We start from the raw sequence: 15,897 nt of genomic DNA, 5'->3' as shown, positions 1-15,897 counted from the left end.
TTGTCAGATCAGGAATTTAAAATGAGTATCACTGGGGATCCCTGGGTGGCTCAGCAGTTTAGCGCCTGCCTTCGGCCCAGGGCATGATCCTGGAGTCCCGGGATCAAGTCCCACATCAGGCTCCTGCATGGAGCCTGCGTCTCCCTCTGCCTATGTCTCTGCCTCTCTCTCTCCCTCTCTCTCTCTGTCTGTCTCTCATGAATAAATAAATAAAATCTTTAAAAAAAATAAAATAAAATGAGTATCATTAATAAACAGAGGGCTTTAATGTATTCATATTCTCACTCATTTATTCATCGGTTTTAATCTGCTTGTACAGTATTTAAATACATTTGTTCAGCAAGATGCCCCTTTTAAAAAATAAAAAAATGTATTTGTTCATATAATATCATATGTACCTTTTATGATGTATTTGGATGTAACAAAATTTGTTTATCTTATTTGTGTTAAATTTTTTTCTTTATGAAGTCCTCTCCAGGAGATTTTTTTCAATTTGTTTATTTTTTTAAAAAGAGGATAGCCTGAATTTGCAACCCATATTGAAGAATGGATGTGAAAAAACTTAAAGCACTCCTTTATTTATCATTTTATTTTTCATTTGTTATTTTAAAACAACATATTTCTATGCCAGATTATGTGGTTACTCTGAGCACAGAGAAGTGAAGAAAGCAATCACAAAGCCCTACTCTCTTTGAGCTTTCCATTCTGAAGAGGAGAGAAGAAACACCACAATAATCATGCTTAAGAAACTTCAATTGTATTTCATGTTACAATGAGAGGGTAGAGAGAGCACCAGAGATTCTTTCACTAGAAGCTTTGAATGAGGGATGTCAAGAGGGAACACAAAGCAGATGAACTCTTTAAAGCAAGTGAAACCTCTAAACACAGACAGTCTGCCATTAGATTGCATCCTTCCTTGGATCTAGAATCTCCAAATGGAGTGCATTTTGGGGATATTAATCTAGAATTGTTTGTTGCATATTTGCAAATCAGAGGTGTGATGATAGGACACGTCACTTACAAGTAGATTGTAAAATGAGGAGATAACCTAAAGCTTATGAAAATGTTCAACTTTCAAGGTTAAAAGAAAACAGCCTGCAAAAGGCACAGAGATGGTTTGTAGCCAGCACAAGTGGGAAGCAAGAGGAGAATGATATTCAGAAAGTACTGATAAGCAACGGGTTTAAACTTGAGGGGCTCTTAGAAAAGGACAGGGCCACCCTGTCCCAATGGATCTGGAAACAGGTGCTATTGATCATTTTGGTAAGATCCAATTAGGTAGAAAAATAGGCTGTGTGGACAGTGGAAGAATAAGAATGTGGGTAAGTTGTCTTCTCTTTTTATTTACAGATCAGCATTGCTGTGGTTCCATTAAATTTACTGAAAAAAATTTTTAAAGAAGTTCTTGGTTTCTTTGGTTTTCTTTATAGTTTTCTATTTCCTTGATTTTCACTATTCTCCTTATTGTTTCTTTTTATTATTTAGTAATTGCTTCTTTTTTTATAATATTTTAAACATTTTTTAAATTTTTATTTATTTATGATAGGCACACCGTGAGAGAGGAGAGAGGCAGAGACACAGGCAGAGGGAAGAAGCAGGCTCCATGCACCGGGAGCCCGACGTGGGATTCGATCCCGGGTCTCCAGGATCGCCGCCCCTGGGCCCAAAGGCAGGCGCCAAACCGCTGCGCCACCCAGGGATCCCGGTAATGCTTCTTTTATTTCTAGTTGTGTACAGGTTGAAGTGAAAGAATGCTGGCTTTGGACTTTCCTTCTGCTGTAGCCTGAGCATCTAAAGCCATAAATATATTTTAATCCTGCCTAGCTACATCTCACAAATTGTGAAATGTTGTAGGTTTTTAAAATTTTTTTTAATTTATTTTTAAAGTAGGCTCCACACCCAATGTCGGGGCTTTGACTTGCAACTCTGAGATCAAGAGTTGTATGTTCTACCGACTGAGCCAGCCAGGCATCCCTAATCTGTTGGTTTTCATTTTCATTTACTTCAACTGCCCTTGGAATTTCTTCTGTACCCCCATGAGTTATTTAAATGTGGTTATTTAATTTTCCAAATATTTGGAGATTGTTCAGGTATCTCTCTGGTAGGTATTGTTTTCTATTTTTTTTTTTCTACTGCAAGGTAAAGAACTTTATCACCTCAATCCTTTTAATTCTATAGGAATTTTTTATGACTCAGAATATAGTCTATGACTGTCCTGAAGAAATCTGAAAAAAATACATGCCTTAGGGTTTTTTATTTGAAGTGTTTCCCAAACAAAGCTACAGTAGCTGGTTTCTACTGTTTTCTATTACTTCATATCATTACTGATTTTGATTCTATTCATTCAAGAGATCACCTACTGAGTGGAAGTGTGATGTGGATTTGTGTGTTTCTCCTTTCAGTTTGTTAGCATATATTTTTTAAAATCTCTGTTATTGGACGTACTCAATTTAGAATTGTTATATCTTTATGATGAAGAAATAGTTTCATAGAAATTACAGTTCCCTCTAAATGTTAGCAATATTTATTTTTCTCAAGTCCAAAGGTTTAATGTTTTAAATCATGGTAAATTTCTAACAAGTAGTGTGTCACGGTATAATTTTTCCATCTTTTAATTTTAAGCAATTATGTGAGTTTAAAATGAGTTTCTTGGGCACCTGGGTGGCTCAATGGTTAAGCATCGGCCGTAGGCTCAGGTTGTGATCTCAGAGGTCCTAGGATAGAGCACTGATTCCAGCTCCCTGGGTCAGAGGGGAGTCAGCTTTTCCCTCTCCCTCTGCCTTTCCCCTAACTTGTGCTTTCTTACTCTCTCTCAAATAAATAAATAAAAAACTTTTAAAAAATAAATAAACAAATAAATGAGTTTTCTTATAGATAGCAGAAAATTTTTTTTTGTTGGTTAACTTTTTTCCAGTATGGCAATTTTGCTTTTTAATGGGAAAATGTAGACAATATACACTTGTCTATGTATACTGTTAGGTATATGTTTCCTTCTTGCTATTATTTGTTTCCTATGGCTCTTTGTTCCTGTCTTTCTTAATTTCCTATCTTTTCCTTGATTAGTCAACAGTTTTTAAATGATTCCATTATATCTCCATTATTGGCTTGTTAGCTATTTCTTGTTTAAGTTTAGTTTCCTTATACACTTTACCACATATTATTTCCAATTACCACACTTGACCATTTATGTGGCTCTCCACATACTATTGTCAGACTCTTAAACTAGAACGCTTCGTTTGTCACCATTCCATCCTTGGCTGTGTTAGGCTGCTGTGCCTTTCTTATTACTGCCACATGTGTTTTAAACTGCTGGATACATTTGTATTATTTTGTATTAAATGGTTCAATATTTTTTATTGTTTTATATATTTCAAATTTTCCATCTGGTTATTATTTTTCTCCCTTACTACAAGAATGTCCTTTAACAACTCACATAGTACTGGTCTGATCATGACGAATTCTCTTGGCTTCTGTTTCCCTGAGGAAGCCTTTCTTTCACCTTAATTTGAAGGATTTCTTTGCTGAAAATAAAATTCCAGGTTAACAAGGTTTTTTTCCCCCTCCTTCAGCCTTTAAAACATGTCGTTGAATTGACACCTACTTTGCATAATTCTGTTGAGATATCCAAAATATTCTTGCCTCTCTTTCTTGTACGTAACCTGCTTTTGATATGTAACTGTTTCAAGCGTTTTTCCATATCACTTTTTCTCAGTAATATTACAATGATGTCCTTGCTGTGGCTCTGTGTGTGTGTGTGTGTGTTGTGTGTGTGTGTGTGTGTTTATGCTGCTTGGGGTATGTTGAGCGTCTTTGATGCATAGGTTGGTGTTTTAATCTAATTTCAAAAATTATCAGCAATCATTTCTTCAGGTAGTTCTGTTGATCCTTCTCACTCTTCTGGCACCTGAAGAATCTGAGACCCTTGTTTTCATGCCATGTTCCTTTTGGACACATTCTTCTACTGTTGTGCATTTAAGGTTCCTGATCTTTAATCTTTACTTGAATTTTCATGTGACTTGTATATTTGTTTTTTGTTCTTTTTTTAAGATTTTATTTAATTTATTTATTTATTTATTATTTATTTATTTATTTATTCATGAGAGAGGCAGAAGGACATAGTCAGAGGGAAGAAGAAGCAGGCTCCCTGCAGGGAGCCTGATGCTGGACTGGATCCCAGGACTCCGGAACCATGCCTGAGCCAAGGCAGATACTCAAGCCACCCAGGTGTCCTCACTTGTAATATTTTCAATATTTTCCATCTCTAAAAGTTCCTATCATTTTTATTTGTGTCTTCCCTTTTTTTCCTTCACTGTACCTTGAGGAATAAAGTCACCTTAATTATCAAACTCAAGGAGATGTTGTTCTTTGGTCTCAGCATAATGGACAGTTTTCCCGTTTCTGCCAGGAGCTTTATGTTCAAGCCTTCTTCATACAGTGTGACTAAAACTGCACTACTTTCCTTTTAAAATCCAAACTTACATCAAATCTGTATTCCATAAGATTTGATTTTCATCTATCATATTGACATGAGAGCTGACCACTGATCTCTGCCTGGGCTGGCAGGTAGGTAATCATTGTGGAATTATTTCTGCGACCAGTTTATTTCCCACCATTTGAACATCAGATACATCCTTTATTGTAAACCTGTCACTGATAACCATTTTGGGCATGTGTTTTACCAACTCAGTTACCTTATTTTCCTCTTTCTTACACTGCATTTTCTGTTGTTATGACATGCAGCTAAATTTTTCTACATAGAGATTGATATGCCCAGAGTTGTCCATTGATTCCTTTCTTCCTAACTAAATTGAGTTTCCATCTTTAGGTAGGCCAATGACTTCAGAAAAAAAAATGATAAACTCTTAGACATTAATAAATAATGAATTTGCAACGAATATAATGGCCAAGGACACTTCTTCATAAGATGAAAAAATGAAAGTGAGTCAGAAACTTTCTCTTTTCCAATATCTAAATGCCAAAATTAGGTGGTGAAAATCCATAAAAAGCAAAAGTATCCTCAAAAAAGATAGCAAGAAAGTATGTAAATTTGGGATTAAAATATGAGAGAATTTCAAAGTAAGAATTGAAAGAAATATATATGACATGTGATATAGGATGGTACTGCATCTAGACTTTGCTAAGAAATCTAGATGTTTGACCCTGAATAATTCACTTAACCTCTTTGGACCTCAGTTTCTCAAATGTAAAGGAGGCTGGTAATGTTCCTTAAGTTGTGAGTATTAAATAATCTAGAACACTTAGCAGCACATAGCAGAGTATTTTCCACTGAATGAAACCTTAAGAGCTGTGGCTATTTTACTATTTATTCATAAAGATCTAGAAGAGAATAGTGAACTTCTTCTAGTCTTCTCTGTTACTGACTGCAAAATGATGATAGTCTAAAAATCAGAATCGGGAACCAATGCCTCATCAATTACATACAGAATAATATAAGAGGTATACATATATAGTATATGATATACATACACTCTATATTCTGATACCTAGCTCATTTCTCCCATCCTCCCTGCTTTCCCAGATCCCATCCTTTCACTACCATATCACAGTGTTTCCTCCCCCCCACCCCCCAGTGTAGACACCCCCAGTGAGCTCTGCCCTCCTCACTCACTCCTCATTAACCTGTCCTGGCCATTCATGCAGCTGCTTCCTTTACCCTTGTGGTTTCTTGCTGGCAATTTTACTTCCAAGTACAAAAGCCACTAACGGAAACCAAGAGTTGTGCAAAAGTTCTAGGTTTTTGGAGACTCTCTTAGAAGAGGCCTTGTTCTCTTATTTTTCTCCTAGTGACAATTTTTGGACATGAGGGAATGTCCGTGCTGAAGTAATGTAACAATACAGTAGAAAAAAAGGAACTAGAAAGCAGGATCCTTTTACTCTGTGACCTGTTAAAATATTTATGAAGGAAGAGAGCCATCTATCTGGCCTAGATGGACAAAGACAATGACCAAGTCTGGAGACTTGACTTGTGCTCTACAGAAGCCTGTTTCCTGGCAGGAGATTTTCCTCCAGAGCAAAAAAGGCTAATTTCTGGAAAGAACAGACTCCAATTGGTAAAAAGCCAATTCCTTAGCTTTTATACATTTTTTTTAAAAACATACTTTTCTTTTTTTAAAAGACTTTTTTTTTTTAATTTTTTATTTATTTATGATAGTCAGAGAGAGAGAGAGAGAGAGGGAGGCAGAGACACAGGCGGAGAGGAGAAGCAGGCTCCATGCACCGGGAGCCCGACGTGGGATTCGATCCCGGTCTCCAGGATCACGCCCTGGGCCAAAGGCAGGCGCCAAACCGCTGCGCCACCCAGGGATCCCAAAAGACTTTTATTTATGCATGAGAGACATATCGAGAGAGAGAGAGGCAGAGACACAAGCAGAGAGGAAGAGAAGCAGGCTCCATGCAGGGAAGCCTGATGTGGGACTCGATCCTGGGTCTCCAGGATCAGGCCCTGGGCTGAAGGTGGCGTTAAACACTGAGATACCAGGGCTGCCCAAAACATACTTTTCTTAAAGAGCAGTTACCTTCAAAACAAAATTTAAAGAATATCAAGATTTTCACATGTTCCCTGGTTCTGTATATGCACAGTCTCTCCCATTATCAACCTTCCCCCCCGCAGGTGGAATAATTTTCACAATTGCTTCCAAGCATGTAACAATTAATTGTTAGGGTGGTGAACTAATCTGAAATATTGCAATGATCTGTGGCATTCCAAAGCTTGACCCTGGAGAGGCCTAACGAAACCTTCTTCCTTAGTATTTAATGTCTCTAATTGGGTTTTCTTGGGTACCACACAAGCATTGACATTGAATATTTGGAAGACACAAATTGCCTGCAAGATCAGTGTGACAAGCCTAGGAATAGCAGGAATACTTTAGGCTTGCAAGAATTTCTTTCCATCATTTCTTAGACCTCAAAATCTTCCTAGAGAGGTGATCTTTGCTTACTTTTGAGCTGCCATTGGCTGTCTTATAGATGATACTTGTCTGAGCCTTGATGTCATGCTGGCTTTGGCAATTAAAAACAAATAGATGATATTTTATGATTTAATTCTATTAAACTTATTCAACATATCAGTAATTATATAATGCTAAACAGAAAAAATATTCTGACATTACATACAAGAGTATCTAGCAGCAGGTGTAGTATATAGAATTAAACAGTTTAAATTATTAAAATTAATACAATTAATAAAAGTTAAAAATTATTTTGTAATATGAGGCAACAATACACTTCAATTATCCTAAGGAATGTTAATTCTTTAATTTTTCACTAGCTTTTAGCAATTGGGAATAATTTTAAATGTTTAAATACACTGAAATCATTATTATGTCTTTTTAGAAATTGTTAATTTGCATATGCACCTTATCTATTTCAATTTGTATGAGTAAAGAAATGAGAAGTCACTCACCAAATTTAGTTTACGTACTTAAACATCAATAGCTGTAAAATTTAACTTTTAGATAAAAATCTTTAGTCATCCGCAAACCTGTATTAGGTAAACTTTACACTTTCTTTTTTACATATAAACCACAGGTATAAATACAACACATAATTATATGTACTATGTATCCATGCTATTAAGTATTCTAGGAATGTTCACTAAAAACATCCAGAAAGGGTTGCCTGAGTAGCTCAGTGGTTGAGCATCTATCTTTGGCTCAGGGCAAGATCCCAGGTCCTGGTCCGAGTCCCATTTGGGCTCCCTACACGGAGCCTTCTTCTCCCTCTGCCTATGTCTGTGTCTCTGTTTCTGTGTGTCTCTCCTGAATAAATAAATGAAAACTTTTAAAAAAATAAATTTTTAAAAACCACCCCAAAAACACTCTGGAAGCAAGAGGCATGAAAAAAAAAAATAAATGGAAGGCAACAGTACTCTAAACCCATGGGAGAAAGTGCATAAGGGAAAGCAAAAAGAGAAGTAGAAAGTGAGGGAGACGTTCAGAAATGGAAAACGCGTCTGTTGCCTACTTAAGCCCCACACACGAGGGAAGATGCTCAGAGAAGCTGAAGCCGCGGTTCCCACACTTGCCCAGCGCAGCCAGGCCCACAGCCCCTGCAGGATCCCCGATGGCCCTGCCCTGCTCCTTCTCGGTGGCCCTGGTGCTGCTCAGCTGCCACTCCCTGTGCTGTCTGGCTTGCCACCTGCCCGACACCCACGGCCTGCGCAACTGGAGGGTCCTGACGCTCCTGGGACAGATGAGGAGACTCTCCGCCGGCTCTTGTGACCACTACACCAATGACTTTGCCTTCCCCAAGGAGCTGTTTGATGGCCAGCGGCTCCAGGAGGCGCAGGCCCTCTCTGTGGTCCACGTGATGACCCAGAAGGTCTTCCACCTCTTCTGCCCGGACACGTCCTCTGCTCCTTGGAACATGACTCTCCTGGAGGAACTGTGCTCGGGGCTCTCTGAGCAGCTGGATGACCTGGAGGCCTGTCCCCTGCAGGAGGCGGGGCTGGCCGAGACCCCCCTCATGCATGAGGACTCCACCCTGAGGACCTACTTCCAAAGGATCTCCCTCTACCTGCAAGACAGGAACCACAGCCCGTGTGCCTGGGAGATGGTCCGAGCAGAAATCGGGAGATCCTTCTTCTCCTCGACAATCTTGCAAGAAAGAATCAGGAGGAGGAAATGAGACCCGCCCGGGTCCGCACGGAAATGACATTCCCTGACTGATCAGAGCACACTTGCACGTGTCCTGCCGCCTCAGAGAAGCTCACGCCTGCCGTCACGGTGACACGAAGGCAATCGGGTGTCCAACGTGTTCAGGACGGGGCAGCACCATCAAGTCAAGTCGACAAACACCGCTTACTTTCACATAACCTTGCCCATCTCTCTACTTACTACTCATTCGTTTATTTATTTATTTATTTATTTATTTATTTATTTATTTATTTATTTGTATTTATGGCTCAACTGGGTTCTCTTTGTATACTAGTAGGTGTACCGTCACTCTGTGATTCAGGGGGAGTGGGGATGCTTTCTATTTATTAAGTTTTTTATTCTTTTGTTCATTAAACCGTTCTCTGCAAGCATTCTTGCATTTGTGGTTTCTTTCGAGACGGAGGGAATCAGAAGAGAATCTGATGAAAGAGTGGATCGTATGACTCTTCTCCTCAGGATTCTGTTACTCTCATGAGAAGTCAACCCATAGTCCTCCTCGATGCCAGTGCGTATGTGCCTGTCAGGCTGAGGGTGCACACGACCGATCCCATCTCCTACCCTGTATCTCTGAGTTCTGTCGAGAAAAAACAAACCTCCAAACAACCAGCAGATTGAAGTGATGGCAGTCATAGCACACGGTACAACAACAAGAAGAAGGGACATAGGAACTCTGTAAGCAGAAAAGGAAGCAGGCATATCCGGAAATATAATCAAGCAGCACTAGATAATACCTTCCCTATTAGACTGGTGGATGTCCCAGTGCCAATATCCTTCAGAAAATGCCTATTGGGGTCTGCCAGTTACAAGCCGGTCCGTTCCCTTGAAGCCTAGCAATGGAAGCGCTGCCAAGGGAACAGAGTCCCAAAGGAGAAGTGGTCTCCAGATGGATTCCCTTGTGGATCCTGTGTGGCCATGTGACTTCTAAGGGCAAGCCACTCACTGAAGCCCAGAGTCTGTGGAGGCTCCCTCCTTTTTGGAAACTCTCCTCCGAGAGGCCTTGTTGTCTTCTTTTGCTCCTGATGACAGACCATTATGGACCGGAGGGCACGTCCCCGTTACAACCAGGGGACAGTGGCTGTAGGAACAAGCAAAGACAAAGCGGGAGGATTGGACTCGGTGGTCTGTCCGATGCTCTACAGCAGAAGACTGCCCCCTACAGCCAGCAATGCACTGAGATAGTGACCAGGCCTGGACACCTGGCTTGTGTTGTGTGCATCAGGTTGCCCCTGCTGTGTGATTCATCTCCCGAGGTAAAAACAGGTTTTCTAGGAGGAACGGATTCAGAGAGTGTAAAAAGCCAATTTCCTCAGCTTTTCTCTCTCGCTCTCTCTCGCTCTCGCTCTCGCTGTCTCTCTCCCCCTCTGGAAAATACAGTGTTCCAAAGAGCAGCGAGGTAGGCAATGTGGTTGGCAAGGTCGGGTAAGCAGCCAGATCTTGGTTTCAGCTGAGATCCTCATCTCAGGGCGGGTGGATGGAACCCCACATCAGGCTCCCCACAAGCGCAGAGACTGCAGAGGATTCCTTGTCCCTGGGGCACCTGGGTGGCTCGTTCCATGAGGCATCTGTCTTTGGCTGGATCGCCAATCCCAGGGTCCTTGGATGGAGCCTGTCATCGGGCTCCTTCTCAGGTGGGTGTCTGCTACTCCCTCTCCTCCCCTGCTCATGCTGCTCTCTATATTGCTTTCACTCTCTCTCTCTCTCTCTTTCTCTAAAAATCAAGATATCTTTTACGAGTAGTTAGCTGCGCAGAAAAAAAAATACGACGTAGAGAGACTTTTCCCACCTCCGTGGTCTGTATCTGCATAGTGTCCCTGGAAATGAACCTTCAGCCACCTGAGGGAATCCCTGTGACAAGGCTTCCAAGATTCTGGGCTCTGTGAACTAGTCTTAGATAGTCCAGTGGTCTGTAGGCTCTCCAAAGCTCAGTCTGGGAGGGCCCCAGCCAAAGCTTCTTGCTTCCTGTTTGTTGTCTCTCCTTGGGCTTTCTTGAGTACCACACAAGAAGCATGGCCGTTGAATTAGTGGAAGAGCCCTGAAATGTGTGCCGAGGAGGGCGACACACCTAGGAATGACAGGCCCCTGTGAGCAGAGGACTTTCTCTCCATCCGTTCCTGGATCTCAAAGTCACTGGGAGAGGTGGCCTTGGCTGACTTGGGAGCTGCCTTTGGCGCTTTGTGGATGTGGCTTCTGTGGGAGCCTGGAGGTGATGTGGGCTTTCAGCATTTCAGAACAAAGAGATTCTGCATGATCGTTTGACTTTACGAAAGTCAGTCAACGCATCAGTAACTGGACACAGTGCAAAACAGAAAAAAAGGAGTTTTGAAAACACCTTGATGAGTACGGAGTCGCAGGTGAGGCAAGAGATCACTTTGTCAGCCGAGGCAACATGAAATGGCCTTACTGCAGAAACACATGTCAAGGAAGTAATTCAACTCTTCGATTCCGATCAGCAGTTCGGCATCGTTCTAAATTGGGAGAGACTCTGCGTTCATTCTCTTGTCTTTGTAGACATGGTTCACCTGCATATGTGCTTTCCGTATCAGAAATCATGTACCTATCAGTACTCGATAGGTCCCTCTTCAACGTTGGCCATCCCATTCCACGTCGGAAGCCTAACAATTGGCCTTCATGTTTACCAGCGTTAGACATCCTTAACCCTGCGTCGCCTTCACATGAGAAGGGTGAACCGACACGGGGTTGTGTATGTCCAAAGTTCAGATAGGAGCATGGGACATACACTGTACTCTAGAGACAGCGCATCCGGGTTCCGAACTTTTCTGGATGATGCGTGAAAAGCCAATCCAGAAGACTCTGGAGGCAAGGGCAGTCATGACAAGCACGCCCATGTAGTTGGGAAACAGTGCTCTAGAGCCAGTCGAAAGTGCATCATAAAGGAAAGCAAAAAGAGAAGTAGAAAGTGAGGGAGACGTTCAGAAATGGAAAACGCGTCTGTTGCCTACTTAAGCCCCACACACGAGGGAAGATGCTCAGAGAAGCTGAAGCCGCGGTTCCCACACTTGCCCAGCGCAGCCAGGCCCACAGCCCCTGCAGGATCCCCGATGGCCCTGCCCTGCTCCTTCTCGGTGGCCCTGGTGCTGCTCAGCTGCCACTCCCTGTGCTGTCTGGCTTGCCACCTGCCCGACACCCACGGCCTGCGCAACTGGAGGGTCCTGACGCTCCTGGGACAGATGAGGAGACTCTCCGCCGGCTCTTGTGACCACTACACCAATGACTTTGCCTTCCCCAAGGAGCTGTTTGATGGCCAGCGGCTCCAGGAGGCGCAGGCCCTCTCTGTGGTCCACGTGATGACCCAGAAGGTCTTCCACCTCTTCTGCCCGGACACGTCCTCTGCTCCTTGGAACATGACTCTCCTGGAGGAACTGTGCTCGGGGCTCTCTGAGCAGCTGGATGACCTGGAGGCCTGTCCCCTGCAGGAGGCGGGGCTGGCCGAGACCCCCCTCATGCATGAGGACTCCACCCTGAGGACCTACTTCCAAAGGATCTCCCTCTACCTGCAAGACAGGAACCACAGCCCGTGTGCCTGGGAGATGGTCCGAGCAGAAATCGGGAGATCCTTCTTCTCCTCGACAATCTTGCAAGAAAGAATCAGGAGGAGGAAATGAGACCCGCCCGGGTCCGCACGGAAATGACATTCCCTGACTGATCAGAGCACACTTGCACGTGTCCTGCCGCCTCAGAGAAGCTCACGCCTGCCGTCACGGTGACACGAAGGCAATCGGGTGTCCAACGTGTTCAGGACGGGGCAGCACCATCAAGTCAAGTCGACCAACGCCGCTTACTTTCACATAACCTTGCCCATCTCTCTACTTACTACTCATTCGTTTATTTATTTATTTATTTATTTATTTATTATTATTTATTTATTTGTATTTATGGCTCAACTGGGTTCTCTTTGTATACTAGTAGGTGTACCGTCACTCTGTGATTCAGGGGGAGTGGGGATGCTTTCTATTTATTAAGTTTTTTATTCTTTTGTTCATTAAACCGTTCTCTGCAAGCATTCTTGCATTTGTGGTTTCTTTCGAGACGGAGGGAATCAGAAGAGAATCTGATGAAAGAGTGGATCGTATGACTCTTCTCCTCAGGATTCTGTTACTCTCATGAGAAGTCAACCCATAGTCCTCCTCGATGCCAGTGCGTATGTGCCTGTCAGGCTGAGGGTGCACACGACCGATCCCATCTCCTACCCTGTATCTCTGAGTTCTGTCGAGAAAAAACAAACCTCCAAACAACCAGCAGATTGAAGTGATGGCAGTCATAGCACACGGTACAACAACAAGAAGAAGGGACATAGGAACTCTGTAAGCAGAAAAGGAAGCAGGCATATCCGGAAATATAATCAAGCAGCACTAGATAATACCTTCCCTATTAGACTGGTGGATGTCCCAGTGCCAATATCCTTCAGAAAATGCCTATTGGGGTCTGCCAGTTACAAGCCGGTCCGTTCCCTTGAAGCCTAGCAATGGAAGCGCTGCCAAGGGAACAGAGTCCCAAAGGAGAAGTGGTCTCCAGATGGATTCCCTTGTGGATCCTGTGTGGCCATGTGACTTCTAAGGGCAAGCCACTCACTGAAGCCCAGAGTCTGTGGAGGCTCCCTCCTTTTTGGAAACTCTCCTCCGAGAGGCCTTGTTGTCTTCTTTTGCTCCTGATGACAGACATTATGGACCGGAGGGCACGTCCCCGTTACACCCAGGGGACCGGTAAGGTAAGGTCGGGTAAACCAGCCCGATCTTGGTTTCAGCGGAGATCCTACATCTCAGGATGATTGGATGGATCCCCACCTCAGGCTCCCCACAACGGCAGAGACTCTAGAGGATTCTTTGTTCCTTGAGTCGCCTGGGTGGCCTTTCCATGAGGCGTCTCTGTCTTGGCGGGATCTCTATTCCCAGGGTCCTGGGATGGAGCCTGTCATTGGGCTTCTTCTCAGTTGCATGTCTCCTACTCCCTCTCCTCCCCTACTCATGCTCTATATATTGCTTTCTCTCTCTCTGTCTCTCTCTTTCTCTCTCTCTTCATTCTCCCAGAATCAAGATATATTCTATGATTATTTAGATGCGTAAGGAAATTGATTTGAGATAGAGTTTTGTTGATATCCTTGTCTGTATTTGCGTAGTGTCCCTGAAATTGAACATTCAGCCACCAATCTTTGTGATAAGGCTTCCAAGATTCTGAGCTCATTTACATGGGTCCCTGCCCACCTCCCTAAGGAATTGAATCTCCCTTACTCATAATATCCCTCTCGTTTTTGCTCTGGCATTTCAAAACATTATGTCTGTTATAATGATGACTTGATTGAATCCAATTTTCAAATGTCAGGAGATTTTAGTTACATGTCAACCCTAGAAGCTGTAGTTGATTTTAGATAACCTTGCAGATCTATTTACCGGTGTATATAACAACTTATTCGACTTTTATAAGATTATTTTCACCTTTAAGAATATTATTATACTTTCATTTTATGGTTAGAGAAAAAGTATTTTCTTTATATTTTTCAATTTATATTTCAGTAACTACTCTGTATAGATAAATCTCGTGTTTATTTTTTTTAAAACAAATAATCCGATTTAACTCATTGAGAAAATGTAGAATATAATGCACTTACTCATTATTACGTTATTCATTGTACACGTTAAGAAGAGACTTTCTCTAAGCCAGTTTGTGTGTTGCTGTCAAGATAAAGGTGGACATAACAATCCAATCGTGTTTGTAGGCATTGAGTGTTTAGAGAAACCAACCTCAAAACAATAGTCATATTGAAGTAGTATCTTTTACCTTAAGAAGTATAATGAGAAGAAGGGGAAATGGAGTTCTCTGAGCACAAGGTGCAATAAGTTTAAGTCAGGAAACAAATAACAGAAGCATTAGATATCTCCTGCGATTGACACCTGTATACACCCAAGTGTAAATATTCTTCGGAAAATGGATATTTGTGTCTGTGATTTATAAGCAACTCCATTAACTAATAGCCTAGGAACAGAAGTGGTCACATTACAAGAGTAGGGCATGAGAAAAGTATTTAAGATTGATTCCTTGGGTTTTGCCTGGGTGGCTCAATGAGTTAAGAGTCTGCCTTAGGCTCAGGTCATGATCTCAGAGTCCTGGGAAACCACAGCTCAGGCTAGTACTAGTAGGAACACTGAAGCTAAAATTGAAGAATTACTGGAAGTTCCATAGTGATGAGCAGCATCACTATGAGATTGAAAAGCAGCAAGATATCCTATCTGTGGGGGCCACACACATTTTGTGAGTTTTGCCTTTGGGTGCCTCCCCCATGTTCTCACTGTAAAGATCAGAGAAAGATTCTGGTTGCTTCCAGCAGTGTAAGGAAAAAGAAGTCGGGATCCCTGGGTGGCGCAGCGGTTTTGGCGCCTGCCTTTGGCCCAGGGCGCGATCCTGGAGACCCGGGATCGAATCCAAGTCGGGCTCCCAGTGCATGGAGCCTGCTTCTCCATCTGCCTGTGTCTCTGCCTCTCTCTCTCTATCTGTGTGTGACTATCATAAATAAATAAAAATTTATAAAAAAAAAAAAAAAAGAGGGAAGGAAAAAAGAAGTCAATGGGAATACTCCCATTCCCCTGCACAAAGGCCTGCCTTCCGGGGAAACTATATTCCCAGAGCCTCGTCCACCCTGGGGGAAAGTTAATCCAAGTTCAGCCCTCTTTCCTCTTCCACTCGGGATGGGAAATGCAAGAACTGCAAGTCCCCTCTAACTTTCCTGTCTCCCCTAGCAGGGTGGTAAAAAAAACCAAACAAACTGGGAAGCTTTTGTGAAGGTCAGAGCTTAGGGACACAGGCTCACTAAAAGTCAGAGCCACAATCATAGGATTAGAGAACACTTCCCATCCCCCATCCCTACTACCACCTAATAGAGTTCCTGTATAATAACAAGATTTCCAAGAGAAAGAACTGGACATTTCAGCCTTTAGGTAAGAAGAAGGCTGTAGGGAAACTCAAAGACAAAGGGGAGGTAAAAGCATGGACACAAAAAGAAATTTTAGCCTTTTAACACACCACACTCACAGCAAAGAGCAAAGACACCCTGAGTCCCTAGCAAGATAAATGTAAAACTCAGCCCAAGGCCAATTTATATCAGTTCCCAGTTGTACCCAGTATGTCATGTTCAGCTTTTACCAAAGTTTACAAGGCATGCTAAAAAGCAAAGACTCAGCCTGAAGAGACACAACATGCACCACAACTAGAC

General features: G+C 42.6%; 2 protein-coding genes and 1 long non-coding RNA gene across 3 annotated transcripts in view; 2 read left to right on the top strand and 1 right to left on the bottom strand.

Annotated features, from left to right (window-relative positions):
• LOC119873922 overlaps positions 1–15,897 on the bottom strand; it is a 105,089-nt gene that overhangs the window by 25,275 nt on the left and 63,917 nt on the right. The window lies entirely within an intron of this gene.
• LOC119876805 (interferon alpha-1/2) lies at positions 8,033–8,971 on the top strand. The gene has a single exon (XM_038552515.1). The coding sequence runs from the start codon at positions 8,083–8,085 to the stop codon at positions 8,644–8,646; it is 564 nt and encodes a 187-aa protein (XP_038408443.1). The 5' UTR covers positions 8,033–8,082; the 3' UTR covers positions 8,647–8,971.
• Positions 11,670–12,369, top strand: LOC119876808 (interferon alpha-1/2). The gene has a single exon (XM_038552519.1). It carries the CDS (start codon positions 11,735–11,737, stop codon positions 12,296–12,298), a length of 564 nt encoding a protein of 187 aa, XP_038408447.1. The 5' UTR covers positions 11,670–11,734; the 3' UTR covers positions 12,299–12,369.

This window comes from Canis lupus, chromosome 11 (genome assembly GCF_011100685.1).
Source record: "Canis lupus familiaris isolate Mischka breed German Shepherd chromosome 11, alternate assembly UU_Cfam_GSD_1.0, whole genome shotgun sequence".
In the NCBI taxonomy this organism is placed as follows: domain Eukaryota; kingdom Metazoa; phylum Chordata; class Mammalia; order Carnivora; family Canidae; genus Canis; species Canis lupus.
The sequence above is the reverse complement of the archived record's forward strand: the minus strand, read 5'-3'. Positions and strand labels throughout refer to the sequence as shown.